The 27,214-nt window shown below is 49.3% G+C and overlaps 1 protein-coding gene across 3 annotated transcripts in view; it reads left to right on the top strand.

The window, feature by feature from the left end:
- The window catches only part of PCYT1B (phosphate cytidylyltransferase 1B, choline), a 715,710-nt gene extending 688,720 nt beyond the window's left edge, over positions 1-26,990 (top strand). For all 3 annotated transcript variants that reach the window (XM_078657804.1, XM_078657803.1, XM_078657801.1), the window contains one exon: positions 23,928-26,990. In XM_078657804.1, coding sequence (XP_078513930.1) covers positions 23,928-24,158 — 231 coding nt within the window. In that variant the 3' untranslated portion in view covers positions 24,159-26,990. The remainder of the gene's footprint in view (positions 1-23,927) is intronic.
- The last annotated feature ends 224 nt before the right edge of the window (positions 26,991-27,214 follow it).

Genomic DNA, 27,214 nt, shown 5'->3' with positions numbered 1-27,214 from the left:
CCAGGTGTTGTCCCAGTGGGAGGTGCAGGGTCCGAGGATGAGGACCTCTGTCTTCTCAGAGTTAAGCTTTAGGCAGCTGTTCTTCATCCAGGCTGCTACGTTTCTCATTCCTTCCTTGAAGCTGAGTCTGGTGATTTCTGGGTTCTTGGTGAGGGAGAGGATGAGTTGGGTGTCGTCAGTGTAGGATACAATGCTAAGCCCATGCTGTCTGACGATGGCGGCGATGGGGGCCATGTAGATGTTGAAGAGCGTCGGGTTTAGTGAAGATCCTTGGGGTACTCCGCAGACGATGTGAGTGGGGTCAGAAAGGAAAGGGGGGAGTCTGACCCTCAGGGTTCTGCCGGAGAGTAAGGATTGGATCCAGTCAAGGGTGGATCCCTGTATTCCTGCGTTGTGGAGTCTGGCGGCTAGTGTGTGATGTGAGACCGTGTTGAAGGCTGCGGAGAGGTCTAGGAGGATGAGGGCTGTGGTGTGTCCCTGGTTGAGCAGCATGCGGATGTCGTCAGTGGCAGCAAGGAGGGCAGTCTCGGTGCTGTGGTTGCTGTGAAAGCCGGACTGGGAATTGTCTAGTATGCAGTTTTCTTCAATGAAGGTGGTCAGCTGGGCGTTGAGGAGTCTTTTGGTGACTCTAGCTGTAAAAGGAAGGATATAAATAGGCCGGTAGTTCTTCAGATCAGTAGGGTCGCCAGTAGGTTTCTTGAGGAGGGGTTTCATCTCTGTGCGTTTCCAGTCAGGGCAGGTGCTGGATGTGAGGGAGGAGTTCATAGTATGTCCTAGTTCGGGAGCGATGGCAGTGGCTGCCTTATGGAAGATGTGAGGGGGGCAGGGATCAGTTGGGGCTCTTGAGTGTGTCTTCTTCATGGTTGAGGAGATGAGCTCGACGGACGCGGTGGCCCAGGAGGTGATGGTCGGCTTCTTGGCGGTGGTGAGTGGTTGGGTGCTGTCTTCTGCAGGCTCGCTGAAGTTGTCATAGAGGGCCTTGATCTTCATGTTGAAGTAGGAGCTGAGTTTGTTGCAGAGTTCCTGAGAGGGTGTGATGTCAGTGGCTTCGCAGGTGGGTTTTGCGAACTGCTGAATGACTTTGAACAGCTCCTTCGTGTTGAAGTTTCTTTTGGTGTCCCTTATATGCAGGTGGTAGTCCTTCGAGGCGATCTTGTGGTTGTTTTGTGCTTCCGTGGTCTTCTTGTTCCGCCAGGTTTTCTCTAAACGTCTGTAGGTGCGTCTGGCTTCTTGGAGTTTGGTGGTGAGCCAGGCGGCCTTTGGCAGGCGTTGTTTGGCGGTGTGTTGGAGAGGTGCCAGCTTGTTGGCGCAGCAGTAGACCCAGCGGTGGAATTCCCTAGCTGCGGAGTTGGTGTTGGTGATGGCCTTCAGGGGGTCTTGGAGGAGTGTGGAGTTCTGGTGTTCCTCTGTGACCTTACTCCAGTTCCGTCGAGGCGGGCGCTGGGCGGGCTTGGGTTTTGAAAGTGAAATTGATGCAGTGGTGGTCTGTCCAGAGGGGCTGGGTGGTGTGGCTGAAACGGATGTTAGATGATCCCGTGAAGATGGGGTCAAGGGTGTGCCCTGCCTGTGAGTGCTGACGAGCTGTTTCAGTCCTAGGTTGGCGAGGTTCTCGAGGAGAGTTGTGGAATCTGGGTCCTGGCTATTCTTGAGGTGGAAGTTCAGGTCCCCGAGCAGGTTGTATTCAGTGGAGGTGATGGCGTGGGGTGCTGCGAGCTCGATGATGGTGGTTGCAGGCTGGGTGCGGGGTCCTGGCGGTCTGTAGATGAGGGTGCCGCGTAGCGTGGTCCTGGGGCTGGTTTGGATCAGGAAATGGAGGTGTGGGTCACTTGTGCTGGATGTGGAGGGTCGGAGGGGAGTCTTGTGCGCGATGGCGAGTCCTCCTTCCGGGCGGTGTGGGCGGTCCTTTCTCTGGATCTTGTAGCCTTCAGGGATAGCTGTGGCGACGTGGGGGTCAGAGGTGGCGTTGGTCCAGGTTTCCGTGAAGAATGAGACGTTGGGCGAGAGGGTGTTGATCAGGTCCCAGATATCTATGGCTTGTCAGTGTAGGGAGCGCACGTTGAGAAGGATGCGGTTCAAGGTTTCAGTGGGTCGTCCAGTAGGCGGTCCTTCGGTGGCTGTGGGCGTCGTGTCGACAGTGAAGGAACTACAGCAGTGCCCGCACGAGAACTGCCCATGGGTCGTGTTGGGCGAGGATCTTATGCAGTCAGTGTGGTCTCCAGGGTTGAGAGCGTGGAGGCTGGCTGAGTCGTAGCGGTGGGGGCCAGGAGAACCAGGGTTCCTGGCGCTGGTCGTGGTCGGGTCGTGGACAGGCGCAGATGGGCTTGCCTTAGGCGCGACCGCACAGCGGTCGCCATTTAGTAGGGGAGGGGGGAGGGAGCAGAGGAGTGGGAGGCAGGAGCGGGGCTGCCCGGCGGGACGGGCCGCAGGGGCTGCAGCGGCAGGAAAGTAGGCAGCAGTCAGGCACAATTTACAAGTAGCGGGGGGAAAAACATTAGACAGTAAATACAGTACACAGGAAGAACAATAAGCAGACAGCAATAGGCACAAATCCAAATCCAATAACAGGTACCGCAGCAGCCTCTAACCCTGTGAGGAAGGCTCAAGCTCAGCAATCCGGCTAAAGAGCGGCGCTGCAGGGGAGAGTGCTACCTGACCCGAAATCAAGGAATCACGCCCCACTGACAGAAACTTGCACTGCACTGACCCTCTATAAACCCCTGGATGTGTCAATTCAAATTACACACTCTTAGACAAGAGCAATATGCTACCTAAAAAGAAATTAACATCCTATAAAAGACAAACACTCATAGGGAATGCAAGATTAAGTAAAGCATGTGAAATGTAAGCAGGAAAAAAATGGTTATCATTTTCTTTTCACACTCATTAGTCAGAAATGAGTGAGTGCTTTTGCCGGAAAATTTAAGGCTATGACCGCAGGGTCCAGGAGGGACCCGTTTCAATGCCCATTGCTTATATCCTTACAAAACATAAGCAGTATGGTTTAAAAAGATCACATTCGTGAACACACAGCCGCTGTACACATTTTGGGCCAGATGTACGACGGAATAGTCCATGTGCAAACGGGTTTGCGACCCGTTTGCGCATTCAATTTTCCTCTGGGCCATGTACTAACACTATTTTGCGACTGGCAAATAATTAGCGACTCACAAAATAGTGTTTTGCGACTCGCTATTAGGAGGGGACGTTCCTTTCCTTATAGCGACTCACAATCCATGTACGAATGTTTTGCAACCACAATTGCGTTATCAAAACACTCACAATTTACCGCCCTCTTCAAGAGGGTGATAATCCAGTCGCAAAAGGGGACCCCTTCCCAATGGGTCGCAAAATGCGAGCCTCATAAATATTATTGAGGCACTCGCAATTTGTGTATACATTGAGAATGGCTGGCCCTCACAGGGATGGTGGCCTGCTGGGCTCAGCAGATCTCCATGTCTGGGAATGCTTTTAAATCAAGCAGTTAAAAAAAAATGCAGCCTGTTTTCCTTAAAGGAAAACAGGATGCATTAAAAAAAAAATGAAACGTTTTCGTTTAATTTATTAAGGGCAGGTAGTGGTTCCTGGGACCTCTGCCTGCCCCTAAAAAATATTTTCCCCTGCATTTCTTGAAGTCTCGGTTTCCACTAAATGAGGAGGAGCAAGACAGAAAGAAAGGGAAGAGGGGGAACTAAGAGAGGAGGGGCTGTTGCCAGTGGCAGGAGAACTAGGCACTGTCCTTGTCTTGTCTGGGCCCGAAGGAAAAGACAAAGTCCTTTTTCTTCTCTGTCGTTCCGCCCGTCCCCAAAAGCTGAGCCTTAACTATCGGCCTTGGCAATTTCTGCCGTTATGTTTAAAATAAGAAAGTAAGGGGAAGGACCCTTTAAAATAGAAGAAGTAGGGGCACGCAGTGCCCTGCTGATCCTGCCCATTTCGGCCACTGCACTGATTTTTTATCAGCGTCATGGGCACCGTCTGGGTAGGGGATTCAAAGCATGTTCACTGTCGAGCAGCAGTCTTCAATCTGTGGGGCACGACCACCAGGGGAGCCGTGGAGTCCTGGGAAGGGGGTCGCACATTTCCAGGCCTAACTTCTACCTGGAATGCAAAATGTGTTTTTCCTTTTGGACAGAGGCTGGGACCCTTCATTCCCATCAGTAAAATGCTTTAGCTGAAGTCAATTAACTCATGTACTGTAAAACGAAGAAGCCTGGTAGAACAATCCTTCAAGTAAGTGTTCATGCCTGGGTGCCTGCTTGCCTGAATGACATGCAAATGTGAGCTAGGAGTTAATCTGCAAATGTAAAGGGTGCGTGGAGTGGTTCTGGCTTTAATTGCTTGAATCACTCCAAGCATTGTGATGGCAAAGATGTGGTTTTTTGCATGGTCATGCAAAGAGTTAACAACTGGGCTGTGTAGTGCATACTTTTAACCATAATTGCATTTATACAGTGCTTAGTACCACTGGGGAAAAAAACATTACTTATGGTCTTATATTTCTCAAAACTACATTTTGAAAGCTCCATTTTATTTTAAAACTATCTGCACAGTTTGTAGCATTCTATATTATAATGTGTGTAGTGCACGTATAAAATTATATCTTACACATTCACTGTGCTGTCTGTCACAGGCTGTGACTTCATAACACAAAAAATACACAAGTCACTATTCTCCACTGCGCCAACCAAATTTAATTCTGTGTCTATCTGGTTACACACAGACCTCTGCAGTGCATTAAATAATAGAGGTTTCATAATGTACTACAGTGCATTCCCCATTGAGTAAATTTCTTTTTCAGTTAAGCTACCCATTATTTTATACGTAGCTACCTGATGATGAAAGACCTTAAAAACGAACAAAATATTTTGGGGCCGATTTATGAGAGGCTTGCGCTGCCGTAGTGTCACTTTTTTTTAAGCTTTGGCGGCACAAGAGTCTCAATCATATCCATGAGGCGACGCAAAGTCACCATGCGTTACTTTGCAAGGCCTCATAGATATAGCTTAAGACAAAGCAGCGCAAGTTGTGCGTTGCCTTACACTGTCAAAAAGGCATTCCATAGGCATTGCAGTGGGTGTTCTCGCGCAGCACCCATGGATTTTGATGCTGCCCCAGATTTGTAAAACCTTGTAAACCTGGGGCAGCACCAAAACCTTACTCCTTCCCGCAGCAGGCGTAACGAGGAGTAATGTTTTCATTTCTGCTTGTTTTTCCTCTTTCTATGTGTTTTCCTCTTTCTATGTGTGCTGCAGCACACATAGAAAGAGGAAAACCCCTCTCAGGATTCTCTTTTGCAGGAAGGTGTCTATTCCTGCACAAAAACAAGCCTGCCTATGTTGGCGTTAGGCGACAATTAGTGCGCCAACGCAGGGGGAAAGGACAGGAATGCACCATATTTCATAAATAAGGTGCATTCCTGCCCTTTCACATTGGCATAGGGCAACTCTGCAAGAAGACTTGCGGCGCAGCCCTACACCAATGCCTCATAAATAAGGCTCTTTGTATTAGCCACACCTTTGACCATGCCCCCACGCTCTCCTACTGACCTTTGGTTTGCTAAACACTGTTAAATTTATTTTCCCGATGTAAAAATTATTGCTGTGGGTATTAGGGGCGTTTATGGTTGTCAATAGTTGACAATGAATTTATTTTTTATTTATTTATTTTTATTTATTGCATTTATAGAGCGCCTGACTCACCCTAAATGGGGTATCTCCGCTCTTAGAATCAGAATGTATTTCACAGGGGGAAGAGATTAGAAAAGATTTACGTTTTTTCCTAAAAGACAGATAATTTGCTTCCTCACGCGGGTAAAATGGAAGAGAGTTCCATAATTTAGGAGCCAGGTAAGAGAAGGATTTGCCTCCTAATCTAGTCTGCTTAATGCAAGGAAGAGTAAGCAGGCTTTTACCTTCAGATCGAAGCGAATGCCCAGGGGAGTGTTTGACTAATTTTTCTGACAAATATGTTGGGCCCATTGAATTAAGGCCTTTAAATACCAAGCAACATACTTTAAACTGAATTCTCTTACGGATTGGAAGCCAATGTAGGCTGTGTAAGAGAGGAAGGGACGGGGTACGATAGGGGGCACTAGTCACCACACGAGCAGCAGTGTTCTGTACTACCTGCAGACTCTGTAAATCATGTTCCCTAGCAGATATCAACAGTGCGTTGCTGTAGTCCAGTCGGCTCAAGACTAGAGCGTGGATTAGCATTTCACGTGTGCTCATGGGAAGAAAATGGAATGTCTTCCGAAGAAGGGTCAGTGCATAAAAGCAAGAGTGTTTAACTGCTGCAATATGACCCTCCAGATTGAGGTCTCTATTGACTAGTACTCCTAGATTTTTAACCTCAGTTCTTGGGGTAGGGGCTGCCTCTAATTCTTCAGGCCACCAGCCAGGAGACCATCTAGAGATGGCGTCCTTAAACAGCATGATCTCCGTTTTCCCTGTGTTCAGTTGCATGAAATTTCTCTTCATCCAAAGGGTGATGGTATTCATGCCTTCGGAGAACACTTTCTGGACATCAGGGGTACATTTTTTATAGGTGAAGATCAGCTGTGTGTCGTCTGCGTAGGAGATGGGAAAAAATCTGATCTTCCAAAGCAGACCAGCCAAAGGGGCGGCATAAACATTAAACAAGGATGGACTGAGACAGGAACCCTGTGGCACACCCTTCGTTACATTGCTAATTTTAGATTGAAAAGGTCCTAGATTGACTGTTTGGGTCCTGTCAGTTAGAAAATCCTGTATCCAATTCAGAGCCGAGTCCTGAACCCCTGCAAGACAGAGTCTGTCTACCAAAATTTGGTGAGATATGGTGTCGAACGCAGCAGACAAGTCAAGCATACCAAAATCACTGCTTGACCTGCATCCGCTAGCATTCTTATATCATCTGTTACCTTCACCAAAGCCATTTATGTACCATATTTTGTCCGGAAGCCGGATTGAGAATGGTCCAGACAATTGGAGGCCTCCAGAAAAGCTGACAGATGGGTGTTCACATGTTTCTCCAAGAGTTTGCTATATAGAGGCAACAGGGAAATAGGGCGGTAATTAGTTATAACATCGGAGGCCAACTTCGTATTCTTACGGATTGGCATAATTTGGGCAGCTTTCCAGGCATTGGGTAGTTTGCCTTCTTTAATGGAGTGATTCAGAACAGAGCAGAGAGGTTCAGCTAATTCTTCTGCCAACTTTTTGGCATTCTTGGGGGGGATTAAGTCGGTGGGAGAACCCGACTTGGCTGATCTTAGTAATAATTCTGTGTCTTGGGCTGTTAACAGAGGAAATTCTTTAAGAGCACCCTGTCCCTCTGGCATAGGTGGTTGGATGGTATCAGCATCATCTTTGAGTGTAAGTGGAGAGACTATTTTACTGTAGATGTCTTCTATTTTTTTAGTGAAATAGTCCGAGATATTATCACAGAGAGATTGGGTGGGTTCTTCTTCAGTATCTAAGGTTTTAGGGTTTACGAAAGTGTTCAAGATCTGAAAAAGCATTTTAGGAGAGTTTCCTGATTGTTCCAACTGCACAATAATTTGATGTTTACGTGCCTTTTTTATATTTTTATGGTAAGTTAGCAAAGCAGTATTATAACACTCTTTGCTTAGGCCATCTTTGGTGCACCGCCATATGCGTTCGAGTTTTTTGCATTTACATTTCTCTTCCTTTAGCTCTGGAGTATACCATGTATTCTGAGCCCGACCAATCCTCATATTTGAAACTTTCTCTGGAATTAGAGTGTCCAGAGTGGTTTTGATGGAACGATGGAATGACTCGAAATGATCCTCCACTGTAGCTGGTGTAGATGCCTGCATATTAATAATCATATCTTCAAATATCTTAGGGGATCATTTCTGCCAGTGTCTAAAAGTCTTTTTAGATGGAACAGGCTTCACTGTCTCTTTCCTTACATTAAAAAGGTCAAAGGAGACCATAAAATGATCAGACCATGTTAAAGGGTTGGTGGTGGTGTAAACTAGATCTGATGAATTAGAGAGAACCTGATCCAGAGTGTGGCCAGCTTTGTGTGTAGGAGCATTATTCCTAATAGTAAGATTAAGGGCCAACTTTTCCCTAGAGAAGAGAATTGCATCAGAGTCATCCTGGTTGTCTATATGTATATTAAAATCACCCAGGAGAATACATTTATCTGAGGATATGACATGAGGTGCTAAAATATCCAATAGGTTAGAGATGGAGTTAGCAATTGGGCCTGGTGGGCGATATACCAGAGCTCCTTCCAGCTCGGTTGTGAATGGAAGTCAAGCCTGAATACTAAAATTTCAATATTATCAGATCAAAATTTGTCTAAAACAATAGCCTTTATTGGGTCTTTATAAATTATAGCGACTCCACCACCCATTTTATGGGCCCGATCCAGTTTTAGAATATGATAGCCCTCTGGTATTGCAACCGCGATGTCAGGAACCGAAGTAGGTCTCACCCAAGTCTCCGTCAAGAAGCCGCTATCTGGATTTGATGTGGAGAGGATATCCCAAATAATAATAGCATGTTTAGGAAGCGAGCGGACGTTCGTTAAAAAGCAATGCCAGTTGGTTTTATGGTATCTAAAATCGTTGTGCTGTAGGGTCGAGAGTTCCGATCTTGAGGGAGGAGGGGAACTCTCAAATCTACATTTAATACATACAAAGCTGCCCTCGATGGTAGGAGGAAGCTGGTTGGGACATGTAGTACAGACACCATAACATTTAGTATACACTGTAGTGTTCCTAATGTCAAGCAGCTCCGACCTAGAATATTTATATACACGTTTGTGGTACTGTATATCGTCCTTCTGAAGAGATTTAGGGGGTATGGCGTCAGGCGGCGACCAGGCACGGACGGGAGCAGACGGGCTTGCCTTAGGTGCACCTTTGGCGCGCCATCGGCGCGCCCACTGCGCGCGTCCGCTGCGCGTCGCCCAACACATGGTTATATGGGGGCTCAGCGTTCGAGTACTAGAGTGCTGACCCGATCCCGGAAGTGAGTATTTAGGCTAGTGACAGAAAGAATCTCCCTCCACAGCAAACGAGCAATGCTCGCGGTGGACCGGGGAGAGTGAAAGTAGTCCCTGACAGCACAATCGATGAAAGGTTCGTTTTATTTAAAAAGGATCAAGTTTTCATCCTGCCGCAAATATTAAAATTACTGATTAGCACAATCAGTGAAAGGTTGGATTTTAAAAAAGAAATAAAGGCTCAGGTTTTCATTTCTGCCGCGAATAGTGAAAATTGGCAAGTCTTACTACTTCTCACGCCCTGAATGAAAAACGCGTCCACAGCACATCACCCAGCACCGGCTTTTGAAGGGTCCCAGCGTTCGAGCACTAGAGCGCTGACCCGATCCCAGAAGTGAGTATTTAGGCTGGTGACAGAAAGAATCTTCCTCCACAGCAAACGAACAATGCTCGCGGTGGACGGGGGAGAGTGAAAGTAGTCCCTGACAGCACAATCAATGCAAGGTTTGTTTTATTTAAAAAGGATCAAGTTTTCATCCTGCCGCAAATATTAAAATTACTGATTAGCACAATTAGTGAAAGGTTGGATTTTAAAAAAGAAATAAAGGCTCAGGTTTTCATTTCTGCCGCGAATAGTGAAAATTGGCAAGTCTTACTACTTCTCACGCCCTGAATGAAAAACGCGTCCCAAGAAGAGAAGAGACCAAATTACAGACATTTTGTCAAGAGGGGGTCCTTACGCTTAAAATTTTTGGACAGGGGGGTCTCGGCATCAAAAAGTATGAAGACCTTAGCTATAGAGCCTCCTATGTGGGAGAAATGTGGATGCAGTGCATGGTGCTTCAGAAATTGGAGGAAAATGTTGTAAGGTGGCTCAGATATTAAGCAAGGGGGTTGGTTGCAGAGAATGTGACAATTAAATTACTCTTACCGGCGTGCTGATACTTATCATATGCATATTGTTATTGTTGCATATGGAATGGCGGATTCCTCCAGTAATAGCGTACTCCATCTGGCAGTACCTTGGCCATGATTCACTACTTGGTGAGCACGCTGCATTATGTTGGTCCATTTGATAGAGATGTGGTATAGGACGTTCGAGGGTTTGATTTATGTTTTACGGAAAGGTCAAGTTTTATTGCTTTTTAATTTCCGTGTGCTGACATACAAGTGTACACGCTCACATACACCTCTCACCCCCTGCCCGCAGGCCATTCAGTGAAATATTCAAAGAACCCCCATACTCACATTTTTATTTCATAGTGCAATGAGACTTCCTACAGGCACGAGTAGGTGAGTATGTTGTCTGTTGCCTGCAGTTCTGTTGTGCTCCAAAGAAAGACGTAAGAATAAAGAATGGATTCTGTTGAAACCAAAGGCAACGGCCCTGTGCTTGAGCGTTCCTTCTTCCTGGGTAGCTGATTGGCGATATCATGGGGAGTGGTCTGCTTTTGCACAACGCTTTCCCGTCTCTTGATTTTTGTTCTTCACTGGGTCTACCTGAACCGACAACGCTTTGTAAATCAAACCGAGATAACTGCTTGCATCTTTGGGAATCAGGGTAATAAACTGGGAGTTATCATCTTTCCATATTATTTAGGACCACGTAAGAGGGGTGCAACTGAAAGTTGTGCCCAAATAAATTGCACTTGACGTCATAACTACTAAATTAGCCGTCTGGTATTTGCAATATTAGTCATGTGTCGCATGTTAACAATGAACGATGTAATAAATAGCCCTTATTTAAATAGATGAAATGAATACAAACAAATTTTGAACACAAACGTGATATCAGAATATTTATGTCAGTAAATGAATACAAAATAAGGGGCAGCTGATCTGCACCACCCGCACCTAGGGACGTGGCGCCCTTAGTTGCATCTCAGGCGGGAGCCTTTTTTCTCTTCCCCCTACCTCCTCAGATGAGCCCGAAGTAATGGTAGCCAGGGGGAGGGCCGGTGATGTCATTGGAGGGCGCAAGTCATCCAGGACGAAGATAAAAGCGGCTCCCAGAGTGGCGGACCAGTGGCAAGTTACCCATCCACCCATCCCTAAGACTGAAGGGCAGGGTCCCTGGTAGCACAAAATGGTGTGGACTCTTTTTGGCGTGGACTGACCGACCCTTGGGACAGGTCAAGCATTCATTGGGGCTCTAGGCTGGCGGGAGGGGGGAATGACCTGCTGGTGGTCCTGGACTCTCCTGCCCTACCTGAGATGCCGGTGTGTTAAAAGACTTTGGGGAAGACCTGAGTTCAGGAACCCCGATGGGGCCCAGGCGTTATGCGGTGCCCTAGTGGTTGTACCTCTGGGATGGAGGGCTGAAAAAATCATTACTAATAACGGTGACTGGTGGTCAAAGTGTTACATCAATGTTGTCGGATGCCATCGGTGGTACTCAGGGGCCAGTGTAAGTTGGGGCCTGCTGGCACAACGAGCACAGTCAGAGTCATTACAAATTGCGTGTCTTCATGGTTAATGCCACGCCTGTAATGTATATACAATCTTTTGCCTAAATGTATCCTTTGTAATGTGGCCTCTTCTGGCTTTTTCTTAAGTGGTGTTTTGCATACGCCTGAAAATGATAACGTGAATACTCAAGGAACAAAGTGAAGAGTACCTGGAAGGTAAAAATAAAAGGCTACCCTCTAACATCATTGGAAGGAAATGCTGGTCGGGCGAGTAACTGTTCTCCCTGAAACTGACCCTGATACTCGTGGAAGAGGCTGATGATCCCCTGGGACGAAGTCTACCCGGTGAGTGGATTGTAATAAGCTGAGTCCCATCACACCGGTGCTGGTGAGTCCCGCCGATACAGCGAAATCGCTCCCGAGGGACCCCTCTGTGGTGCAGGAGCTGTGCTACGTCTCCTAAATTCAGACCTCGCAGACACTGGGTTGAGCCTGGAGACTGATACCATTGCAGCGCGCCCCGGGCTCCGATTGCTACGGAGGCAGAAACCTGAAGCCAGTTCACTATCACTACCTCAACTGTGTGAGATCGGCAGAGGGGTGCAAGGCTACTATTGTTTTGAGCACGGGGTACTCCAGCCCTTACTATCATGCAGAAGTTGCCTACTCGGTTTGTCTGGTTTCTCCGGAAGGGCCGTCCTGGTCCTGCTGCCACGCTGAATGGTCCCAGGCTTGGTTATCTGTAAAGAAGGGCGGCAATTTTTGTCTGTCCTTGCTGGGGGCCATTGGGGGTTTCCATTTTGTCCCCTGCCACTCATTAGTGAAATCTGAGAAGGGGAGTTCCCTGGTCTCTCGGCTCGCCTAGGCAAAGAAATAGAAATGGGGCTGCTCCACCCTCTACAGTTGGTGGCCATCTTGAAGCGGTCATGGTCAATGCACCACGAGGAAAGAGACTAAACCGGCCACAATTGAAGATCAAATCCACCAAATTAAAGCATTCCAGTTTGAGACTAGCAGATGCTCCAGGGGACTGCAAAAGAACTCGGAGAGGGACACCCCACAGAACAAGCCTGCAAGAGGTGGCATTTAGCCTCCTAGGAACAACTAGTCCAGTGGAGGCCGCTTAATATATGTACTTTATATTCAATTTTTCAACCCAAAAACTTGCCTATCTATTAAATTGCTCTCTTGAAGCTGCGATGTAGTCACCCCACTCAGTTATTGCTCCTGAAATATTGCCTGTCCCTGCCTAAAATGACAGCCGCAACAAACCCTCCTGCGTCTCTCCTGACCTTATCTCCCTCCTCCCCCTACCCCCTACCCCTCCCCGCTCTACTCTTCTCCACTTTCCTGCTATTGACATTTGCCCTCACCTATCCTGGCCCTTAGTCCCCACCAGGGCCGGACTGGCTACCGGGCAGTTAGGAATGCTGCTGAGCTGGGGGGTGATTTCGTTAATGGGGACCTGCGTGAGCTAAACTAAATTAGTTTTTGTTAGACCTGGCACCTTGGCGTGGGTTTCCCTTCCACTTTTTGCTGTTGTGCCTCAAATGTTTTGCTGGTGTCTGCTACTCAGGGCACTGCGCCACGGCCAACCCGTGCCGCAGTGCAAGTGCTCCCTACTGTAAAGTGTACATGTGATTGATGTCCATGATTGGTTCATTGGATTTACTGTTAGTCCCTAGTAAAGTGCACCAGGAGTGCCAGGGCTTGTGAATGCCAATACTGCTAGTGGGCCTGCAGCGCTGGTTGCGCCACCCACAGAAGCAGCCTTAAAATGTGTCTAGGGTCTGCCACTGCAGAACCTGCGTGCAGTCTGGTACTGTCATGCTAGCTGGGCAAGTGCACACACTTGCCAGCCCCTGAACCTTCCCTTAACTTCATATTAGTCACCCCTATGGTAGGCCTGAGGGCAGGGTGCATTGTAGTGTAAGGTAGAACATGCCCTGATGTGTGTGGCATGTTCTAATAGTGAATTACTGCCCAATTCGTTTTTCACTATTGTAAGGCTACCAGTTCCCTTCTAGGCCAGATGGGCTGCTGGAATTATTACACTCTATAATCCCAGCAGGCTCAGGGAACATGGTAGAAATTAATGTTTAGTATGCCTGAACTCAGAATAATAAAATACTTCTTTTAGTAAAGTTTATTTTAATATCCTGTGTTTGCAAATGCTACTTTTAGAAAGTTAGCATTTGCTTGCCTAACCATTTCAGCCCGCCTCTGCTTGGATGTGGATCTGACTGTCTGGTGTGTGTGAGTGACAGGGCTGGGAGTTGACAGGTAGTGATTAGCAGGAGGACCCCTTAGTGGGTGGTGGGAGTTTCCCCTGAATGATGCATCAGGCTGTGCCCCTGCCTCCACAATGCTGGCTCCGCCCTCCTGGGGAGCGACTGATGACTCAGCCTGCACCTGGCCCAGGAAGGACCGAAGCTTGTCAACAAAGTGCTCAGGCCACTCCTGTCCTCACAAAGCCGGCTCCGCCCCCCTGGGGAGCGGCTGATGTGCCTGCCCTCACACTGAATGCAGAAGTCATAAGTACCCACAACAAGTGCTCAGAGACTGGAGCAGTTATGCAGAGGCCCCCCTGGCTTGCTAGAACAAAAGAAACTGGGTATAAAAGTAGGAGCCCTGCTCCTTGTAAATTAGATCCTGTTTGTGCTACAAGAGAAACTCTGCCCGAAGAGAAGGACCTGGAAGGACTACAAGGAGGAGTGCTGACTCTGGCCTGTGTCTGGTGCCTTGCTGCCAAAGGAGAGGAAGAGAAAAGACTACAAGAGACTTTTGCTTTTATTTTGAACTTTGTGCCAAACTCTGCTGAAAGATCTCCAAGGGCTTGCTGTTGAACTTGCCCCCTGACCAGCGCTCCAGGAACAGTGAGCGCTAACCCCTGACCAAGGCATCTGCTGTGTGTGCTGCTTATCGCTGCAGCGCTGATTGAGGAGGACGAGGGCATCCATCCCCCTGCACACCGTGACCGTGGGATCAGCCAGCCGCCCTAGCACCGTGAGGCCCAGCCGCCGCTGGCCCGAGCACCGCGACGGCGTCTGCCTTTCGCCCCACGAGAACAAAGTAACGGAGGACCCGTCCGGTCCAAGCATCGAGGTCTACTGGGCAAGCGCCGTAGACTCCCCCGCAAAGACGGACTGCCGCCCTTCTGTCCTCCCCCGCTATCAGCGTCCTGTCCGACTGCCCCGCTGAAAGGGCATCACCGCGACCGGCACTTTGGCTGGGTACGTCCCGCACTTGGGGACCGTACTGCCACTGCGCCACACCCAGCCGCCGCCGTCAGGACTGAAGAGGAGACTGAGTGAAGGACCTGAGACCCCATCGAGCACCGCCGCCCCCGGGTGACCCGTGACCTGCTGCCTCGAGCCGCAGCTCGCCTCGCCCGTCAAGGAAGCAACGCGACGTGGGACAGCTTCCCCCTGCAGCCGTCCTCTTCGAAGATCCCCCCAAGAAGTTCAAGGTACTGTCTTTTGCCCTCCACGGTGCGAGCGTCCTGCAACCCGAGCTCGCACCGCGCTGACTGATCTCCGGCACCCCGGGAGCCTCGCAGCGGCTGTCTGCTGGCAGCGCGAGCCGCCCTTGAATCAGAGGCTCGCTCTGCTCTTGGCCCCCGAGGCCCAGCCTGACGCTCTCTGAGGCCCGCGGCCCCCTCTCCCCGAGTCGAGCCCCGCCGGGTGACTCATTTCTGGAGCTGAGACAGCGGAAAGCGCCTTGAAGCGCTCTAAGACACTTGAACCTTCTTAAAGCTGGGCAGAAGGCCCAAAAGAGTGCGTTTATTTAAGAACTGTGCCTTTTCATAAAGAGTAACTGGAACCTGCATTTGAAGTAACCAAGACTGTATTTACAAGCCTGCTTGAGACTTATATAAAAGATATATATTTTTACAAATACAGTTTGGTGTCATTGTGTGGTGGGTTGGTGGTGATGGTGTAATATTGCAAATGTTTAACCCTACATGCCCCAGAGATTAGCCTAAGACTGCTTAAGCCACACTACCTAGAGGGTAAGCAGAGGTTGTCTTGAAGGTAACCCTCAGCCCTGACGGGGAAGAGAGAGTCCCTGCTTGTCGCCAGTGCTGCACTGCGCCAACTAGAGACTCCCCCTTCCTACATTGGACGCAGCGGTGAGGATTCGCGAATCTACATTTGCAGTGTTTTACCTTAGCTACTGACCATTGCATAGTGATTACAGTCCAGTAACTTAGCCACAGACTTTTTGATTTTTAATTTTGCTAAAGAAGAAGATCCCTAGTGTTGCAAGCATGCCTGGCACAAACAGCATTGATGGAGGAGAGTCCATAGCCTCTGGTGCGCAGGAGCTAGAATGGGATGCATCGAAGCTGGATGACTACACAAAGAAGCAGTTGAGTTTTTTTTTGCAGGAAACTCAAGGTTCCACACGCAGGGTGCAAAAACAAACCTGAGTTCTACAAAGCCCTGAAGGCCTGGATGGAATCTAGGAAGGCACCTGAGGATCAGGGTGCACCTGTGGATCCTGTGAGTCTGGAAAAACCAGACAGCGTCATTAGCTTTGGCAGAGGCCTGTCGCCAGAGGAGCTGGCAGACAGACAGGCAAACAGGGATCATGAGATAAAGCTGGCAGAATTGAATTTAAAGGGCCAAATGGAGCTTGAAAGCAAAAGGATGGCTCTGGAAGAGCGAAAACTCCAGTTGGAGTATGATGTGAAGATGAGGGAGATGAGTCTAAAAGAGAAAACCTTGGATCATCCTCCCTCTGGTGGCAGCGCAATGCCGGTGCAGGTAGAGTCAAGAGTGCACATCCCCAAAGATGTAGTTAAAGAGTTCTTTAAGGGGGATGACATAGGACAGTGGTTTAGGGCATATGAGGTAGCCATGCTTTCCCACCGGGTCCCTGAGAAGGATTGGGGAGCGGGGTTATGGGGAAGGTTCCTTAGCGAAGGGCGGGACATCCTGCTAGATTTGCCCACTGAAGACCAGAGATCCTATCCCCATATGAAAGAAGCTTTAATGACCAGGTATGGGCTTACCCCTGAAATGTATAGGCAGAAGTTTAGGGGGTGTAATAAGCGGCCTGGGAATACATATGTGGAGTTTGTGACTTTTTTTTGCAGAGCACTGGATGGTTGGGTGAAGGGTAACAAAGTGAATGATTTTCAGGGTCTCTTTGATTTAATTGCATGGGAGCACTTGTCTGAACAATGTTTTCCTGAGTTACGCCAGCACCTGATTGATAGCAAGTTGTCCAACCCGAGGAAGCTTGCTGAGGAGGCGGACCGCTGGCTCAGCACCAGGGTCCACAAGGGTCCAGTGGGAGACTCCGCCAAGGGTGGGCAGGGTCCCCAGCAGAAGAGTGGGGGGGACAAGGGAAAACAGAAAGGGTTCCAAAAAGGCCCCCAAAGTAATCCCCAAGGGGACCAGCAGAAAGGTTCTCAGCCTCCCCCACCCCCTAAGCAGAATGGGGCCCCGACAGGTAGACCTGTTCCAAAGGGGCCCTTCAATTGTTACAAATGTGGTGACCCGGGGCACATAGCCAGTGACCCCAAGTGTCGCCTGTTTGGAAAACCAGCACCCACTGGTGCTCCGCCCCGACAAGTGACCAGTGTTCACTTAGGAGAAGAAGTGATGGTCCCGGGGGGTGGAGATCCTGTTCAGATGACCCTAGTCTCATTAGGAGACAGTGAGATGGTCCCTACAAGCTACCTGCCCTCTAACACTAAAAAATATGGGCAGGTGGTTACCATCAATGGTAGGAAAGCTGAGGCTCTTAGAGACCCAGGAGCCAGTGTGACTGCAGTGAGGCATCACCTGGTGTCTCAAAAGCAGGTTGTACCCCATGCCTATTGTAGGGTTGTCAATGCTGACAACTCTGAGAGCCAATGTCCAATGGCTCAAGTTCCCTTCGAGTGGGGGGGGGTCTCTGGTACTCTGCAGGTCTGTGTGAGGAAAGCCATGCCTGTTGACTGTTTGCTAGGGAACGACTTGGAGGACTCCCCTTGGGAAAAGGTGGAGAAAACGACTCACCTGAAGATGGTGGGTCTACCTGACTGGGCGTGCGTGACCACCCGGTCAATGGCAGCCAGTAGGGGTGATCAAGAGGTCCTGGGGCCTGAGAGAGAGGCCCAGGAACCGGCCTTAGGGAGAAGGCGCAGGGTGCGTGGGAAACCGGCCCCTGAAGTTCCCACGGTCCAGGAGGAAGCAGACCTTGAGGGGGATGCCCTGGAGCCTACTGGGGAACAGATTGCCGAACTGGGGGACCTGCCTGAGCTGACCCATTGGCAGCAAGAAGGAGGCCCCTCCAGGGAGGAATTCTGCAGGGAGCAGAAAGAATGCCCTTCTCTCGTGGGTATGCGGCAGCAGGCTGCAGACCAGGCCAATGGTGTTCAGGCCAAAACACATTATGTGTACTGGGAGAATGACCTCCTGTATTCAGAGCCTAAGGCTGCTGAACCTGGGTCAGCCCGTGTGCTGGTGGTACCCCAGAAGTTCAGAGCCTTCCTACTGGGACTGGCTCACGATGTGCCTTTAGCAGGACATTTGGGGATGGACAAGACCTATGACAGGCTTGTCACCCACTTCTACTGGCCCCAAATGCACAAGAGCTCAGATGCTCATTGTAGGACCTGTCCAACTTGCCAGGCAAGTGGGAAGAGCGGAGGGAAGAACAAGGCTCCCCTCCAACCCTTCCCTGTGGTCAGTACTCCATTCCAACGAGTGGGTATTGACATTGTTGGGCCTCTGGACCCCAAGACAGCCATGGGCAACAGGTTCATCCTGGTCTTGGTGGATCATGCCACCCGGTACCCTGAAGCCATCCCTCTGAGGACAGTGACGGCCCCCGTGGTGGGGCGTGCACTGATGGGAATTTTCTCCAGAGTGGGATTCCCTCTAGAGGTGGTGAGTGACAGGGGGACCAACTTCATATCCAAGTATATGAAGTCCCTTTGGCAAGAGTGTGGTGTAACCTACAAGTTCACCACACCTTACCATCCCCAAGGAAATGGGTTGGTTGAAAGATTCAACCGAACCCTGAAGGGCATGATCATGGGCCTGGAAGGTCCAATGAGGCGTAAGTGGGACGTCCTCTTACCATGCCTGCTCTTTGCATACCGCGAGGTGCCACAGAAGTCTCTAGGGTTCAGCCCCTTTGAGCTGCTGTATGGTCACCCCGTGAGAGGACCACTGAGTTTGGTAAAGGAAGGCTGGGAGCAATCTCCCAGGAAACCTCCCCAGAATGTATATAGCTACATGCTGGCCTTCAGAAACCAAACCAGGCGCTTCAGACAACTTGCTGAGGCAAATCTGGAAGCTAGCCAGGAGGAGATGAAGCGGTGGTACGACCAGAATGCCACTCTGGTAGAGCTTCAGCCTGGACAGGAGGTGTATGTCTTGGCCCCAGTGGAACCCTGTGCACTTCAGGATAAGTGGACAGGCCCATTTGAGGTTGTGGAGCGCAAGAGCTCAGTGACATACTTGGTGGACATGAAGACGCCCAGGAATCCTTTAAGGGTCTTACATGTCAACCGCCTCAAGCCCCACTTGAAAAGGTCCGAAGTGGGCATGCTGTTGGCCACTGATGATGGAATGGAAGAGGAGTCTGAGCCTCTCCCTGACCTCTTAGTGGCCTGTGAGAAGGATGGGTCAGTGGATGGAGTTAACCTCTCACCCACCCTGACCCCTGAGCAACAGGAAGACTGCCGCCAATTGCTGGGGCAGTTTCCAGATCTGTTCTCCCTGGTTCCTAGTGTCACAGATTGGTGCGTCCATGATGTGGACACAGGAGACAGCTTACCTGTGAAGCATAAGGCTTACAGAGTGACTGACAGGGTCAGGGCCTGCATCAAGGAGGAGGTCTCCAAGATGCTTGCTCTTAGGGTGGTTGAGTCTTCCAGCAGTCCTTGGTCCAGCCCCGTGGTCTTGGTCCCAAAGGCTGCTGCGCCGGGAGCCACACCTGAACTCCGGTTCTGTGTGGACTACAGAGGACTCAATTCAGTCACCAAGACTGACGCGCACCCTATCCCCAGAGCTGATGAGCTCATTGATCGGCTAGGGGCTGCCCGGTTCCTCAGCACGTTTGATTTAACGTCTGGGTACTGGCAGATCGCCTTGACCGATGGGGCAAAGGAGAGGTCGGCCTTCTCCACACCAGATGGGCATTTCCAGTTCCGGGTTATGCCATTTGGGATGAAGAATGCCCCTGCCACCTTCCAGAGGTTGGTCAACCAGGTGTTGGTTGGGCTGGATGAGTTCAGTGCCGCCTACCTGGATGACATCGCAGTGTTCAGTGGCACCTGGCCAGAACACCTGCGGCACCTCTGGGAAGTGTTGATGGCGCTGCGCAAGGCAGGCCTCACAATCAAGGCAAGCAAGTGCCAGATTGGGCAGGGTTCAGTGGTGTACTTGGGACACCAAGTTGGGAGTGGCAAGGTGGCACCCTTGCAACCCAAAATTGCAACCATCCTGGCTTGGGAACCCCCCAAGACCCAGACTGCAGTGAGAGCCTTCCTGGGGCTCACTGGGTATTACAGGAGGTTTGTCAAGGGCTATGGCACTATTGTGACCCCCTTGACAGAGCTGACTTCTAAGAAGCAGCCCAGGAATGTGATTTGGACTGACACCTGTCAGAAGGCTTTTGACACCCTGAAGACTGCCATGTGCACGGCGCCCGTGCTCCTGGCTCCTGATTTCTCCAAGGAATTCATAGTGCAAACAGACGCTTCAGAGCATGGTGTAGGGGCTGTTCTCTCACAGATGACTGAGGAGGGCTGGGACCAACCCGTAGCCTTCATCAGTAGGAGGTTACTTCCACGGGAAAGTAGGTGGAGTGCAATAGAGCGAGAAGCATTTGCTGTGGTCTGGGCGCTGAAGAAGCTAAGACCCTACCTGTTTGGGTCTCACTTCCGGGTTCAGACGGACCACAGGCCCCTCAGATGGTTGATGCAAATGAGGGGTGAGAACCCAAAACTGTTGAGGTGGTCCATCTCCCTACAGGGTATGGACTTCATGGTGGAACACCGCCCTGGCACAGATCACGCCAACGCTGATGGTCTGTCCAGATTTTTCCGCCTTAGTGATGAGGAACTCCCTGGGGAAGGGTAGTTCTCCCCACATTTCAGCTGGAGGGGACACGTGTTAGACCTGGCACCTTGGCGTGGGTTTCCCTTCCACTTTTTGCTGTTGTGCCTCAAATGTTTTGCTGGTGTCTGCTACTCAGGGCACTGCGCCACGGCCAACCCGTGCCGCAGTGCAAGTGCTCCCTACTGTAAAGTGTACATGTGATTGATGTCCATGATTGGTTCATTGGATTTACTGTTAGTCCCTAGTAAAGTGCACCAGGAGTGCCAGGGCTTGTGAATGCCAATACTGCTAGTGGGCCTGCAGCGCTGGTTGCGCCACCCACAGAAGCAGCCTTAAAATGTGTCTAGGGTCTGCCACTGCAGAACCTGCATGCAGTCTGGTACTGTCATGCTAGCTGGGCAAGTGCACACACTTGCCAGCCCCTGAACCTTCCCTTAACTTCATATTAGTCACCCCTATGGTAGGCCTGAGGGCAGGGTGCATTGTAGTGTAAGGTAGAACATGCCCTGATGTGTGTGGCATGTTCTAATAGTGAATTACTGCCCAATTCGTTTTTCACTATTGTAAGGCTACCAGTTCCCTTCTAGGCCAGATGGGCTGCTGGAATTATTACACTCTATAATCCCAGCAGGCTCAGGGAACATGGTAGAAATTAATGTTTAGTATGCCTGAACTCAGAATAATAAAATACTTCTTTTAGTAAAGTTTATTTTAATATCCTGTGTTTGCAAATGCTACTTTTAGAAAGTTAGCATTTGCTTGCCTAACCATTTCAGCCCGCCTCTGCTTGGATGTGGATCTGACTGTCTGGTGTGTGTGAGTGACAGGGCTGGGAGTTGACAGGTAGTGATTAGCAGGAGGACCCCTTAGTGGGTGGTGGGAGTTTCCCCTGAATGATGCATCAGGCTGTGCCCCTGCCTCCACAATGCTGGCTCCGCCCTCCTGGGGAGCGACTGATGACTCAGCCTGCACCTGGCCCAGGAAGGACCGAAGCTTGTCAACAAAGTGCTCAGGCCACTCCTGTCCTCACAAAGCCGGCTCCGCCCCCCTGGGGAGCGGCTGATGTGCCTGCCCTCACACTGAATGCAGAAGTCATAAGTACCCACAACAAGTGCTCAGAGACTGGAGCAGTTATGCAGAGGCCCCCCTGGCTTGCTAGAACAAAAGAAACTGGGTATAAAAGTAGGAGCCCTGCTCCTTGTAAATTAGATCCTGTTTGTGCTACAAGAGAAACTCTGCCCGAAGAGAAGGACCTGGAAGGACTACAAGGAGGAGTGCTGACTCTGGCCTGTGTCTGGTGCCTTGCTGCCAAAGGAGAGGAAGAGAAAAGACTACAAGAGACTTTTGCTTTTATTTTGAACTTTGTGCCAAACTCTGCTGAAAGATCTCCAAGGGCTTGCTGTTGAACTTGCCCCCTGACCAGCGCTCCAGGAACAGTGAGCGCTAACCCCTGACCAAGGCATCTGCTGTGTGTGCTGCTTATCGCTGCAGCGCTGATTGAGGAGGACGAGGGCATCCATCCCCCTGCACACCGTGACCGTGGGATCAGCCAGCCGCCCTAGCACCGTGAGGCCCAGCCGCCGCTGGCCCGAGCACCGCGACGGCGTCTGCCTTTCGCCCCACGAGAACAAAGTAACGGAGGACCCGTCCGGTCCAAGCATCGAGGTCTACTGGGCAAGCGCCGTAGACTCCCCCGCAAAGACGGACTGCCGCCCTTCTGTCCTCCCCCGCTATCAGCGTCCTGTCCGACTGCCCCGCTGAAAGGGCATCACCGCGACCGGCACTTTGGCTGGGTACGTCCCGCACTTGGGGACCGTACTGCCACTGCGCCACACCCAGCCGGCGCCGTCAGGACTGAAGAGGAGACTGAGTGAAGGACCTGAGACCCCATCGAGCACCGCCGCCCCCGGGTGACCCGTGACCTGCTGCCTCGAGCCGCAGCTCGCCTCGCCCGTCAAGGAAGCAACGCGACGTGGGACAGCTTCCCCCTGCAGCCGTCCTCTTCGAAGATCCCCCCAAGAAGTTCAAGGTACTGTCTTTTGCCCTCCACGGTGCGAGCGTCCTGCAACCCGAGCTCGCACCGCGCTGACTGATCTCCGGCACCCCGGGAGCCTCGCAGCGGCTGTCTGCTGGCAGCGCGAGCCGCCCTTGAATCAGAGGCTCGCTCTGCTCTTGGCCCCCGACTGACGCTCTCTGAGGCCCGCGGCCCCCTCTCCCCGAGTCGAGCCCCGCCGGGTGACTCATTTCTGGAGCTGAGACAGCGGAAAGCGCCTTGAAGCGCTCTAAGACACTTGAACCTTCTTAAAGCTGGGCAGAAGGCCCAAAAGAGTGCGTTTATTTAAGAACTGTGCCTTTTCATAAAGAGTAACTGGAACCTGCATTTGAAGTAACCAAGACTGTATTTACAAGCCTGCTTGAGACTTATATAAAAGATATATATTTTTACAAATACAGTTTGGTGTCATTGTGTGGTGGGTTGGTGGTGATGGTGTAATATTGCAAATGTTTAACCCTACATGCCCCAGAGATTAGCCTAAGACTGCTTAAGCCACACTACCTAGAGGGTAAGCAGAGGTTGTCTTGAAGGTAACCCTCAGCCCTGACGGGGAAGAGAGAGTCCCTGCTTGTCGCCAGTGCTGCACTGCGCCAACTAGAGACTCCCCCTTCCTACAGTTTTGCATTCAGTATTTCGCAGCGCACACAGGTCTCCATGTACAAAATCAGCCTCCACTGAAGTAAAATCAGGCAGCAGCTCGGCAGCATTCCTAACTGCACGGTAGCCAGTCCGGCCCTGGTCCCCACCCTGTTTATCTTTGAACTTTCCATCGTCAATTGAGATCTAGCTATTTTGTCTGATGCCCGATAGAGCTACCTGGTTTTGCTATAGGGGAGACAGGTCGGGGATTCCCTCCTTGGACGTCACCTACCCAGTCGGTCTTTAGACAGACTTCCTTTCATCTCTCCTGTCGACTCTTCTCGCATCCACCCTCTATTTATGTCTCTCCGTCTCTCAATGTATTGAGACTGAACTATTTTGTCTGATGCCCGATGGAGCTACCTGGTTTAGCTATAGGGGAGATGGGCTGTAGATTCCCTCCTTGGTCGTCACCTACCCAGTCGGTCTTTAGACAGACTTCCTTTCGTCTCTCCTTGTTGTCTCTTCCCTTATCCTCCCTTTCTCACCTCCCCTGCCCCCTCGACTACTTTTCTCTCTTCTTTCTCTCCTCTCCTAAAGTATTGCCTATTTTTTTTATGTATTGTGTAATTGTTGATGTTTTTTTTCTGTTACGTTGTTGATTCTCATGTAAAGCGCTCTGATACCTTCGGGTCTAGCCAGCGCTATATAAAACTCTAAATAAATAAAATAAATAAATAGGGGTAATTCGCACGTTGCATGCACACTATCTATCCCAAAGGAATGACATGTTTGCTGTGCTAGCCGTGGTAGTGTCAGCTCACTAACGTGCCATGCACAACTGTTCTTTTCTTCCACCAGAAGCTGATGTTTCAAGACAGGAGCGGCCGAATGCTGCAAGCCATCTCGCCGGGACAGAGCCCCTCCGGCAGCCCGACTCGAGGCTGCTCTCCGTCCCGCTCAACATCTCGTTCACCATCTCCCCCCCTAACATGGAGGCCCCCTAAACCCTCGCCCCCTTCTCCTCCGAAGGAGGCTGCGATCTCCATCAGCAGTATGAGTGAGGGGGGTGAGGGTGAGAAGGAAGAATAACAAGGAAAGGAAAGACAACACCTCCCCGGCCTCCTCGCCCCCACTTACTCCAACCCCGCCCAAAGCAATGCAGAGGAAACTGCATGAACGCCGGAGGAAACGCGAGAAGACCGACTGGGACAGAATGCAGGCCACGCGCGTGGAGACTTCGGAGCTGCCGTCGCCCAGCGCGAGAACAGAGGCTGAATGAGTCGTACACATGCGTACGAGGATTGATAAATAGAGAATGTTTTACTGTGTGTCCCAATGCAAGGCAGCCAGTACACTTCCAAAGCTACCACCCTACTCTATCATTCATTATGTATATGTACAAAGAGGTATCAGCATTTGAATGTTGCCTTTTGGGAGGGAAGAGTCGGGTTTTGCTCGGTGTCTCCTTCATGTCAACAGACACTTTGACTTTCATTACAGGTGTTTATCCCCAGCCGCCCCCGGCCCCTCCCCTCTCCCCCCTGCTCATACTTTAGGCAGTTAAGAAAGGTTACCTTGCCATTCTACATCAGCAAAAACAAACCCACAATCATAAACGTATTGATTACAGTAGACTGTGTAATTAGAATTATAGTACTCAAAATAGAATTCATCTTCTCTGACAATGGCATTCATTCGGCTTCCACAGAGACACCTTGAAGGCCGTTAGGCTAATATCTGATTTGCACTTTTACGAAGAAATTGCAATTTGTGCTCGCAATCAGTCATATGTTCTGTTGATTAATTATGCTGTTTTGGATATTTGCTTTAAGTGACGCCTGCATACATATCTTTGATTGGGGGAAACACACTGATTCTGGTGTGTATCGTATGCACAAGTAGTAAGTAGGTTATCATTCATGAATCTCAGATGCATATCTAGGCTGCGTATAAGAGCGCAGGCCAGGGCAAGGTCTGAGGGCTTCCAATAGCTGTGAAGTGTAGCCATATAAGCAATGCATCGCTTCTCTTAATGGGTATGTAAGACCTTTGAGAGTACAATAACCTCAATTTACTGTTAGAAAAGACCCAGTGACAGCTTTTAAGTTGTTTCCATTAACAAACTACATCCTGTTAAAAAAACACGAAGGTAAACCCGTCTCAGGAACTTCACCCCTTTTAGGAGGTCAGTGGAAGAAGGATCTCTCCAACGTTGCAGTCCAAGTAAAAATACCAGTCTGTTGAGAGAGACAATCCCGGGGGCATTTGAAACCAAATATTTGGCTAAAAAGGAAAATATTTTTGTAAAGCTATTCCTTATAGAAGTGCTTAGCAAATAACAGCCGTTACATGCATTTTTTAATTTGGGGGTACATTACGTGAAAATTAAGTAGTCATCATGAAGAAGCTCATTAGGAAGAAATTATAATAACATAAGTGAAAATGAAGGGCCTGAGTTAGAGTTTTGAGGATGTGATACTCGCAATTTCATTAACCGTATTACAAGTGCCACAGGATATAATGCACCTGTAATACGGTGGACCGGATATCCGTCACATTTGTGACCGAGTAACCCATAGCCAAACTCTAAATCAGGCCCTTAGATTTTTTTATTGGGAGTGACAATGAATACAATCGACCAATTATTGGATTTTTTGTGTATTAGTGTAGGATTACAGTGAACTAGGGTTGGAGAATGTATCCCGGTTAAAGCTTGGACTAGGGTTTGAACTTTTGCGCAAATAATGGTTAGGACCTGATTTAAGGATGGGGAAGGGTTGGTGTTGTGTTTAAGGTAAGGGTCGTGCTTAAGTTAGGGTTAGTATAGAACGTGGTCCTCGGAAGCTTGTTTCCGGTCCAGGGAAGGCATGGCTTGGCAGTTCGGGCTGGACTGTTCCCATGAGGCACAGGGTCAGACTGATTTGCATATGGCCATGTCTGAACTGGGGTGGCTGAGTGAGCTAAAGAATGGTGATGGATTAAACCCAGATCAGTTGACTGGGGGTGAGTGTTTGATTTGCTCAAACGCTCCGTCCATCATCCCCTTTTGTATCGCAATGAATACAATCCACCAATCATTGGATTTTTTGTGTATTGGTGTGGGATTATTGTGAACTAGGGTTGAAGAATGTATCCCGCTTAAAGCTAGGGCTAGGGTTTGGATTTGTACTCAAATAATGGTTAGGACCTGGTTTAAGGAAGGGGAAGGGTTGACGTTGTGTTTAAGGTAAGGGTCGTGCTGAAGTTAGGGTTAGGTTCAGGAATAAGTTTATTGTTAGTGTCAGAAATGTGTTTACAATTAGGGTAAGGACATGTTTTAAGGTTAGAGCGTGGGTTAGGGTCTGGGGAGGGATTTCCCTCATTCTGGCATTCAGTGCAATGTGTCCATTATTGTCAAACAAATGCAAAAAAAAATATTTTTCCTATTGGACTCTTCATAATAATTTCTTCATCAACTAGTTACTTCATATATCATTTTAATTCATCATTTTAATTATCATAAAGATCCTGCTTTCCTACTCTCACTGACATCCCAAAAGGGAGAAGCATTAACCTTCCTTGATGGCTTGCTTCCAGTTGTGTTTTCAAGTAGGGAGCTCACTTCTGGTGAATTCTAAAAATGTCGGTATGATTTTTCTACGTACACACAGGGATTCTCAGTAAAAAGCATCTGTCTCTTTAAGTGTCCAAAACAGTTGTGAAGGGTATTAGGTGCCATTCTGTCCGCTATTACGCTTGTTAGTGTATTTAACAACAAACCATTACGATTTACAAATTACTTTTTTGTCTGTAATCACAAATATAAAATTGCAATCAAAATCTTCTAAACTCTTCTTTAAATGGTACTGTATGTTCAACATGTGTTGTCTGAATTTGAATTAAGGCTGATCAATAAAAAGGATACACACTTCAAACTAAAAACACATTTTCGCTGCTAACCTTATTCTTCTTTTTGAGTATGTTTTTATTGCTTGTCATATTTTCAACTGTAACAATGCTTACACATTACAAACTCTCAAACCATTTTCTTCGTGGAATAATTTGTGATAGTTTATCGAAATTTTTAGTTTTATAAATAAAATAAAAATTGTTCTCCTAGATTCCCCTCAGTTATGTGCTGGCATCAAAACAAGATCGATAGAACA

This window comes from Lissotriton helveticus, chromosome 8, assembly GCF_964261635.1.
Source record: "Lissotriton helveticus chromosome 8, aLisHel1.1, whole genome shotgun sequence".
NCBI classification, from domain to species: Eukaryota; Metazoa; Chordata; class Amphibia; order Caudata; family Salamandridae; genus Lissotriton; species Lissotriton helveticus.
Note: the sequence above shows the minus strand (reverse complement) of the source record. Positions and strands in the feature narration are given on the sequence as shown.